Genomic DNA, 10181 nt, shown 5'->3' on the forward strand with positions numbered 1-10181 from the left:
CATTTCGACTAGTCAGAATGTAATTAGAGATATCTCAAATAGTTATTTTGTCTAGTTAAAATATAATTGGAGATATCTTAAATCCTTAAAACGTCTAGTCATAAAACAAATTGAGATATCTGGAATGTAAGGGCGGTAAAACCGAATTTATGTTAAAATGGCTTGCCATAGATCGTTTGCATTTCACACTGGAGAACACATACAAGTCGCATATTTGTGTGAACGACCACACACACACAAAATAAAAAATCAGAATTGAACTTTAAGGCCTGCAGTGTGAGCGTATCCTTAGTTGATAGCTTAGTTGAACTTAGCTTAGCTCACTGTCTGCCTACATCTCCCAGAATGCTGCACGGTTCTAAATCATAGTTTAGTGAATATTTTGAATGTTCTGACATATGTTAATAATTAACCCGTGCCTATGGCAATATATATTTATTTACTGTTCAGCCTCAGTTGATGCTCTTCTACTTCAGACATGCTAGCTACTTCCCATCTCCAAGAAACAAACAAAACATTCTGCAAACACAACCACCTCAGTTAAATCTGCTGTAATGGGAGAGGCATGGAGCTTAGCAATAGTTTAATGGAGCATGTAGAACAACGAGCCAACCATCGCTGCTTAATGTTGCAACCAATCAGAAGGTTTAAAGTCAACAAAATGTTAAACACACTGATAACCCTTGTGTTTACAAATTGGGTCCAACTGACTCCACACCCGTATCACTTGTATAACTTTCCTTAGTCCTCGTACGTTTACCTCAGTCCTCCCACGCACAAGGGTTAAGCCTCATTTCTTTATTCATATTCCCATTGTGTCTTCAGGTCGTTCAAGAGTTGGCTGTGTGAGATGCCAGCAAAGCCACTCTCTCCAGCTGGCTGTCAAGGTCCTCTATGGTTTTGTTGCTTTCCTCATCATAACTGTTGCAGTTCTGGCATCACTGGGTGAGCTCTGGTTTACTTTTATTTACCCCTGATTCTCTCTTTGCACAACGAATTGCATGCAAAAACATAAGAAAATATTTAATTTAAGGTTGACTTGGATTATGTATCCCTGAATTATTCTAGATCTACAACAGTGTATTTGGGCCACTGTAGACTGGGGGAAAAAGTGGAGTAAATTGTTATTTTTTTAGATTGTTGTTCGTAAGTTAAGAGCATACACCAGTTGACAAGCCACAAATATCTGATAGTAATCTATAAAGTCAGATAAACTTGCAACAGCAGCAGCTTTGGAGAGTGTTCGTAAATATGTTTATTTCCTTACTTATACGGATAAACAGATTATTTTAATGAAATTTACTCTTGATTTCACACAAATAAATAAAATTCTAATAAACTGTAGATGTATTTTTTAATTAAAAAGATCAACTGTCGCATTTTGTTTTTACCTGATTATTTTTCAAATATGCTGGCGTACTGAGAGTAGGAGATGTTATGTTGCTTGCAAGTAAATAATTTTTTTTATTATAAAGAAGACATTGAAGATGGAACAGTTAATTTCATGAAAGATTTTAGCACTTTACAGTGGAAATAAACTAATAAATATTCAAAAATGAAACAAAACTTACATACAAACACTATGTGTCTCTTCCTCTGAGTATCTGCATAAGAAAATAACACTATGTTATTGAATAAATTAAAATATGTCATCTTGAGGTCTAATACAACTGACAGTTGATAAATGACAGGAGCTGAACATGTGGGACCATTTATCCATATTCCCTCTGGGTCAGAGCTTAAATGGGCAGAATAGCATGAAAACACACACCACACATCATTGCATTCTCCCTAATGTAAACTCACACACACAAAACGCTCACACTCCCTAAACTGTTAGCTCTCTCCTGGGAAATATGTGAGGGGCCAAGACCTGGCCAGCTAGTAAAACAATAACTTCTCCATGTTTTGTAAATTAATGAAAACTTGATGTGTTTTGGGTTGATTTACAACCTTCTCTGTGCTTTTTCAAATATTTCCCTTTTCCTGTTTACACTGAAGGTCAGTTGGTTTTTCGTACATGTTTTTGTCTAACTCGTCTGATTCTCTCTTGTAAGGATGCAAAATAAATGCGTGAATATGTACATACTTTTGTGACATTCGTTAATTTAAAACAATATTTGTGTCTTTAGTGTTTAAAAAGGTGGACAATTTGTCTGAAGAGGAATCAGCGCACAACAAGAAGATTGCAAAAGTTCAAGAAGGAATAGAGGGTAAACTAAAATATTTTGGAAATAGTTGTTTGTAAACTTTATAAAGAATAAAAAATGTTTTGTATATCCCATAATATATCCCACCTTTAAAACTATAATGCTCTTTTTTACTGAGTTATTGTTTAAACATTTACCGTCCAACCCATAGGGTCTTTCTAAAGTCTGTAATGTTCTCTTAGCGATTGCTGTTATTGATTTTCTCTCTTGCCTCCTTTCTTATCTCAGATCTGCGGTCTGTGTCGAACAGTTCAGACTGCCTGGACGTCTCATTCTACAGTGAAGAGATCAACAGGCTAAAGAGAGAATTTGAAGAGATTCAGAAGATGATACTGGGTCAAGAGCAGGTATGATCAATCTCAAGCTAAATCCACAGTGAGAAAGGTTTTCCATTTTGTCTAAACTGCATTTAAAACCAAAAGATACACTATGAAATATATAAAACAGGATTGTGCTAAACTCCTATTTATTCTGAGTGTAATGAATCTCTCTTTGATTTCTGAACTATCCAGTTTCTGGATCAGGCGTCCCAAACCCAAACCACCATAAAAGCAACAAGCAACCAGCTAACATGGGAAGTCCAAAACCACCTCATGTCGCTCAAACTCCTCAACCAATCTCTGGAGAGATTCACCAATCAGGTGCAGGGTTGGAAGGAGGTGATTGATGAAACGGAAGAAAAGATGAAAACTATAACGGAGGATCAGTACGACGTAAAAGCAACAGCGCAACAAGTCAACACAACAGTAGCACTAAGGTGAATGAACAGAAGAGATACTGCATATTAATCAACATTTACTTGTAAATACATGAGTTTAAACCCAAATCCCATTTCATTTTTTGTGAATATTTGGAAGTGCAGTTCCCAAATATGCGACTTGTATGTGATCTCAGTGTGAACTGGAAACGGCCTGAAAGTTTCCCGCATGCGCAGTAGAGGGCGCTATAACGTCACGCATAGAGAGCGTGCTCGTGTTTTGCCCGGAGCCATGAGACCTATTTATGTCTATGGTTTTGCCAACCGCCATAAAAAAAGAAGAAGAAGTGCTCAGTGTTTGCGGAAGTAAACATGGATGCTAACGGTGGAGCATAGCTTAAGATTTTGAAGTTGTTGTCCGACCGGAGCAGCACATTAACAACTTAGTCCTCGTTGTAGTCCGCCATTGTTGTTTTTCTTCCCGCTTGTCCGTATCAGGACGCAGAATGCTGACGTTTGTCGAGTATCAATGACGTGCAGGTTGGCTGGGCTAAATCATAGACATGAATACAGATCGCATTCATGTCTATGGGCTGAACGCGATATTAAGACAAAAAAAAAACGGATTTGGGTCACTTCAGGTCTGAACATAGTCTAATTTCCATTTTTAGTCCTATTGGCACATTGATGTGTATGATGTTTATTAATAATAAGAAAAAGCCTCTTTGGACTATTGCACACAAAAAAACTTCGTAAAGGAGAAACAGGTAATTTGCTCTATAATGACTCAATAATTTTCACTTTAAGTTAATAAGTTGAATAAAGTTAGAATAACAGCGCTAAAAATAGAGTGGCTAAGCTGTGCTAACCTAAAAAGGCTAATCGTGTAATTAGAAAAGCTAGCCTGTGTCCTCCTAACCACTGTAACAAAATAATCTGCTGCATAGTTCTTGCATGCTAAACAGATATGTGGGTAAATAAATATTTTGTTATTCAAGTTTTGTTTATTATAATCTAAGACTACAGTGTGTTTAAGATGAAATTGCAGTTTTAGGGCCCAATTAGAAAGTAAAGTTAAATGTTCCACAATGCTCTCCTCTCTCCGTTGATCAGCACAATGTGGATCGATGCCCTCCAAAAAAAAGCAGATGAAGAGACTGCTGTCCTACAGACGTTGATGAGTAATTTGCAGAACTACAGTCGAGTTCTCAGCGCTATCAAATCCAACACCAGCAACACCTCCCAAAAAATGCGCTCGCTTCAGAGCACCATCATAATAGATCAGCAGAAAATGGCCATGTTCTCGGATGTGATCCACGACCTCACACAACAGGTAAGATTCAAAGTCGATCGATTTGATTAAAATATTTTTGTTTGGAGGAAAAGGTAATTTTTTAAATTCAAATTATTTTACCTTTTTGCCGTTTACACTAAAACAGCACATTTTCAAGGTTAAAATAATACTTTTTGGTACCTTAATGGAGCATTATAATGTCATTCCCTCATCGAAAACATACCTGGGGTGTTGTCTTGATTCTTTCATGCATGTTTGAGAAATCTTTTAATCTCCCACGGCAGACATTCAGCCTGGGTGCTGCAGTTTCCAAGCTCAGAACTCCCCCACTGAGCTCCTTCAGACTAGCCAGCAACAATTAGCAAACACCTGGTGGAACTGCTCACCTGCTGAGCTCATTTTAAGAGCTACTTCTTAGTGCAACGCTGGTAAAAACATTGTTGAAGGGTCAGTAGTGGAGTGAGGCAGAGTCTCAAAAGGAACAAGAATTTTTAAAGAGACAAGAGGCCCAATTAGAAAGTAAATTTTATTTTAAGACATATTTGATGTATATAGTATTTTTATAACAACTGAAGTTAGTATGATTACTTGATTATGCTGGAAAACTGCACTGGAAAACACTTAATATTTCCCTTTACGAGTTTAATATTTAAAAAAAATCTGGTGTCTGCTTCCTTAAATTCACCTGGAAACCAACACAAAGCAGCTACATTTTCAAATGAACCACCAGTCATTTTTAAATCACCAATCAAGCTGCACAGATGTTTTCTTTTCTTTGCTCCATGACTCTAAGTCAGTGTTTTATTTATATTTATCACAATTTAGGCATATCATGTTACAACATAGCAGTTTCACATTTTTGTGTGCAGACTGTCTATCATCACCACATGTTACCACTGACTCATGAAACTGGCATACCTTGGTAAAGGTCAACCATTGCTGCATTTCCCTGGTGGGTCAGCAGCTTCATGCTGACTTAATTTACCCTTGGCGCCTTGATTGTTTTAGAAACCAAACAGAAAGACGAAGAAGCCATTTTGTAAAAGAGGCTAGTTAAAGTTAAAGGTGGAGCAGTAGTGTTTTTTTTTCTTAATTGATACCATTCCAGGTTGTAAACCTGTTTGATTCATTCCTGCAGGTTATGAACCTCCAGATGCAGCTCGACAACGTGACGTCGCTAATGGATGAAAACGAGGAGAACATGCACGATCTTCAGTATCACTCCAGGTGACATAAATAAACATTTTATTCCTTCAGAGATCTCCTTTTTATTAACTGCATTGTCAGAATCTTGCAACCATTCTTTAGTATTTATCATAGATTAAACATAAGTATCACTTTATAATAAGGCTGAGGTTATTAATTCATCTGTAAGCACTTTATAAATCATTAATAACTTCTTATTATGCAATAATTAAGGGTGTGAAAGAGACAGAATCTTTTCTTGCCAAATAGTGAGCTACATCTCTTCACCCACATATTTTATCTAAAGTTGTTGTATTAAACATTTCAGACTAACTTGTAGCCAAAATAAGCATTTCTAAATTGCATAATGAACAGTTATTAATGATTTATAAAGTGTTTATAGAGCAGCGGATAAAATATCTATAAACTATTTATTAGCCATCTGTAAAGGGAGCCTTATTGTAAAGTGTTTTTCCCCCCCAAATTAATATTTTCTAATCGTATATGTTCACAGATTGGTAAGAAATACTTTGATCAACTCAGACTAAATGTAAACTGTTTATTTTAGGTACTACGAGAACCGGACAGGTGAGCGTTTCTCAGCTCTAGATGGCCGTCTGAACTCCATCGAGATGGAGATCGAAACCATCGCCTCAAGCATCAACGCCACGGTCAGCCACGTCCAGAGCATGTACAAGTACATCAACGTGGAGAGCTCCTCCTGCAAGAGTCGCCTGGGCAGACACACCGAAGACCTACAGGTGCTAAAAATGGCAAAAATACGTCAGGAATTTTACTAAAATAGATATAAACACATAAGATCTCTGATTTCATTATCATAATTATCAAAATCATTTAATCTTTTTTTGGATTCTAAGTTGTTTTTGACTTATTATAATTTACTTGCTTAGAAAATTAATGGCAGCAATGTCTCCATCCATAAAACCTGGAGTAAGTGTCAAAAATAGCTGTAAACAACACAAAGAAAAATATTTTCCTTCTGAAGGAAAGAAAGAAATGCACAAATTATCTGCAATAATAATAATAATAATAATAATAAAAAACTGCTTTCTAAGAGGATGGAAAACATTGATTATTTAACTGGATTTATTCCGTTGTCAATGACTAAATGCAAGAAAAACCCAAAGCGAAACGTAGAAGCCGTGGGAAAGGTGGGAAAAAACCCTGAAAAATGAAAGAGAACACAAAATGTGTGTTTAAATACACAGAATCAGTGAGCTTGGAATATTTACTGTGGGGATAAAAAGTGAAGTTAATTGCAGCAATAGCTCCATCAGTTTGTATCCTTTTCCAGTTGTCCCTGTATTATAGTATTGCTCTATGTTGTGTTCTCTTCGTTATGCAGAACATGAACACCACCGTTTTCTTACTGCTCAACTTGGCCAGCACTCTGAAGCAGCAGAACCTGCTGCTGAATGTTCGTCTAGACATGGATGTGAGGAATCTGTCGATGGTGATGGAGGAGATGAAGCTGGTTGATGTTTTCCACTCCAACCTCATAAATAATTTCACTATTCTTAAAGGTATGTCAGGAAAATCAGAACTACGGAGGAAGATTAGGGCCACTTAAAAAAAACGAGTTGAGATTTTTGATCTCAGAAGATTAAAGTCAGAAAAATGTCTGGGGAAAAAAGTCATGATTCTGAGATGAAAGCCAGAGCGGTTCTGGTTTTCTTAGATTATGCTTTTTTTTAAAAATCTCACTTTCTTTTTTAGAATTCAGATTTTTTTTTTCTCAGAATTTTGACTTTTCACTTGAGACGATTTATGTCAGAATTTTGAGATCAAAGTCAAAGTTTTTTTTAAATTTTTATCTCAGAATTCTGAGATTAAAGTCAGATTTTTTTAAACCAGAATGTTGAGATTAAAAACAAAATACTGAGAGAAAAGCCAAAATTCTGACAATAAAAAAGGGTTTTTTTAAAGTCAAAATTCCAAGAAAAAGACAGAATTTGCGGATTAAAATAAAAATTGAGATTAAAGCCAGATTTTTTTTTAAAAAGTCAGAATTCTGTTATTAAAGTCAAAAATTTGAGAAAAATGTCAAAATTCTGAGAAAAAAGTCTGAATTCTGAGATTAAAGTCAGAATTTCGATATTAAAACCAACATTTTAATTCCAGAATTAAAATCAGAATTCTGGAAAAAAAAAGTCTAAAATCTGTGGAAAATGAAAATCAAATTTCTGAATTTTTTTTTTTTTAATTCTGAATTCTCTTTAGTTTCCAGTGTCCCTAATCCTTTTCTGAACCAGAACATTGTGGCTCCACTTTAATTCTCAAATTAACATCCTGATGTTTTCTTTTCAGGCATCCCTGGGCCACCTGGGCCCAAAGGAAACCGTGGTGAGACTGGCCCAAAAGGACCCATGGGCCTTACTGGCAGTAAAGGTGACAGAGGCCCAATAGGAGGCCGTGGAACCATTGGCGTGAAGGGTGCGCTTGGTGTTAGAGGATCACCAGGAGAACCGGGCCCTATTGGCAGCAGAGGGCCCCCAGGTTTAAAAGGAGCCAAGGGGTCAATCGGTCTTCCAGGCCCCAAAGCGGAAAGGGGCCAGAAAGGGGAATCGGGGCCCTCTGGTTCTGATGGCATCCCTGGGGTTGAAGGACCTCCAGGAATCCAGGGCCATGTAGGACTACCAGGTATCACCGGACCTCCAGGACCGAGAGGAAAACCTGGGCCAACAGGGCCACCTGGACCACCAGGTACACCTGGACCTCCTGGCTTACCGTACAGGCATGAGCCTCAGCAACAAACCGTGACGCCTGCTGCTGGCTCCAAGAGACAGTGACTCTGAGTAAAGCGTCTGAGTGCCATGTTTTCATATGGAGAAGCTGAGGAATGACCATCCTGGAACTAAAATACTGATTTTAATTGAAGACACACAAGAATTCATTCATTGGATTGTGCAAAGCCATGAAGACTAAAAAAAATGCAACACACCGGCTTCACGATGGAATTTGACAAAATGTGGTGATGAATGGAATAAGGAAGACCAAAGCAGCCTTCTATGGACTCAACTATTGAGTGAAATTTTATCTTTTTCGATTTGTAGCTTGAGTTTTTCATATGGCACATGTGTATCAACCAGATTAACTAAAAATGATAATCTTAATAGGTTTTTATTTCAGAATGTACCAGAATAAAAGGTTGTGACATAGAGGTTTGTTAAGTCAAAAAAACATTTAAAAGTAGGATGGCAACCACAAATTTGGAAATAATCAAAGTGTCTACTTATTTACTATACACAGAAAGATGTCCAATTTGAAGCACTTTATTATCTCTAAAACGTGAAACCTAAAGAGATTTCAGAGCGGGAACTCTGAAAACATTTTTATTAACTTGCTGGTTTGTAAAGAAAATGAAGAAATCACATTATTCAATTTGTTTTCTTTTTTTTAAGATGTATTTTTGATATATTACAGCTTGTGAGGTGACACTGACTAACAATAAATAAATAATCGGGTTTCTCATGGAAACAACATGTTATGTGATGCATTTCATGTGCCAACTGAAATTTTCCCACAAGTACAAGAAAGTTTTAGGTGTTCACAGGAATGTACCACGTTTTGATCCGATATCTTCTCGTTGTGAATTTGTTTAATGGCTGCACAATGACATCAGACTTCCAGAAAACATTAGACAATTGGTAATGTGATCTAAAATGTCAAACATAACAAGGTAAACAGCAAGAGTTCGAGTTGGACACCACTGAATAATGCGGTTTTTCCGCGTAAACCGTGAACAAAGAAATGGCAGTGATGAGTAGTGGTATATTGAGGAAACGGCTGATTTTATTTTAGATTGATCGGAGCGCTGCAAGGTAAAGACACGTCATCTTCACTACCGCCTAGTAAGCGCTCCCCCCTACAAACGTAACTTTTATGACAAGTTCCTCTGTTGGGGATCAGTTGAAAGGTCTGTGGATTGTTAAATTAAAGGAAAATACGTAAACAAAGACGTAACGAGAACAGCTTAGCTAGCTCCGCCATCTTGCTCCAGTGACGTGTGGCTTAATAAGTAAAAATAAGAAAATAAATTTTTCCACTTGAATTTTCCATAAAATGCTTTTCTTATTTTCTTATTCAACATTTTTGGGGTCAAAATATAGCTGAATTTACGCATTGCCTGTTGAAATACATGAAAAAAAGACCCGGATGAGGCAATGCAGTGCTGTGCCTCACCTCTGGGGGCAGTGCTGAGTTCCATGGACAACGAGCAAACTGCTCTTTTTCTACGCATCGAAAAGACTGAAAACAGTCGTAGAAATAAAATACAGAAGGAGCAGAACCGTCGAAGGCCGCTCTCTGGCTGCCAGATTTTTGAAAATTAAAGAAAAATGAGGAAAAAGGACGTTTTTTTTTTATATATTTGTGGAGAAGGATAGAGGCATGGACGTCATATTACATACAGGTAAGATCACACACAATTTTCAATTTAAATTAGAAACGAGAGGTCAGCCAAACAAAACATTAAAATAACTAAATATTATTTTATCTTTCTTGCTATCGTATTGTTGGAATATTTAATTAGTTATGGCCAAAGTTAAAATATAGCTTCTGTTTTGGATTTTGTCTGTCATGAACCTCACCGTACGTCACCGGCCAGCTCTTAACAAGGCACTGAGGTTTGAAGGCACCAAAACAGTTAGAGATAGTTGTTTTGGTATAAAAAGCTTAATAGTGTGTACTCCAACCCATATGATGATTCTTTTTCAAAAGGTGACTAAATCTAGCTACTTCCTTTGCCATTATTGACCATTTACAACTACGTCAC

The 10181-nt window shown here is 36.9% G+C and overlaps 1 protein-coding gene across 2 annotated transcripts in view; it reads left to right on the forward strand.

The window, feature by feature from the left end:
* Positions 1-8894, forward strand: part of scara3 (scavenger receptor class A, member 3) — a 41346-nt gene extending 32452 nt beyond the window's left edge. For both annotated transcript variants that reach the window (XM_015051271.1, XM_015051270.1), the window contains 9 exons: positions 826-945; positions 2133-2213; positions 2439-2557; positions 2723-2967; positions 4021-4240; positions 5340-5428; positions 5955-6147; positions 6753-6930; positions 7715-8894. In XM_015051271.1, the coding sequence (XP_014906757.1) occupies positions 826-945; positions 2133-2213; positions 2439-2557; positions 2723-2967; positions 4021-4240; positions 5340-5428; positions 5955-6147; positions 6753-6930; positions 7715-8196 (1727 nt within the window). In that variant the 3' untranslated portion in view covers positions 8197-8894. The remainder of the gene's footprint in view (positions 1-825; positions 946-2132; positions 2214-2438; positions 2558-2722; positions 2968-4020; positions 4241-5339; positions 5429-5954; positions 6148-6752; positions 6931-7714) is intronic.
* Positions 8895-10181: the final 1287 nt, after the last annotated feature.

This window comes from Poecilia latipinna, unplaced genomic scaffold (assembly GCF_001443285.1).
Source record: "Poecilia latipinna isolate Pla-1442-1.1 unplaced genomic scaffold, P_latipinna-1.0 Scaffold1038, whole genome shotgun sequence".
Lineage (NCBI taxonomy): Eukaryota > Metazoa > Chordata > Actinopteri > Cyprinodontiformes > Poeciliidae > Poecilia > Poecilia latipinna.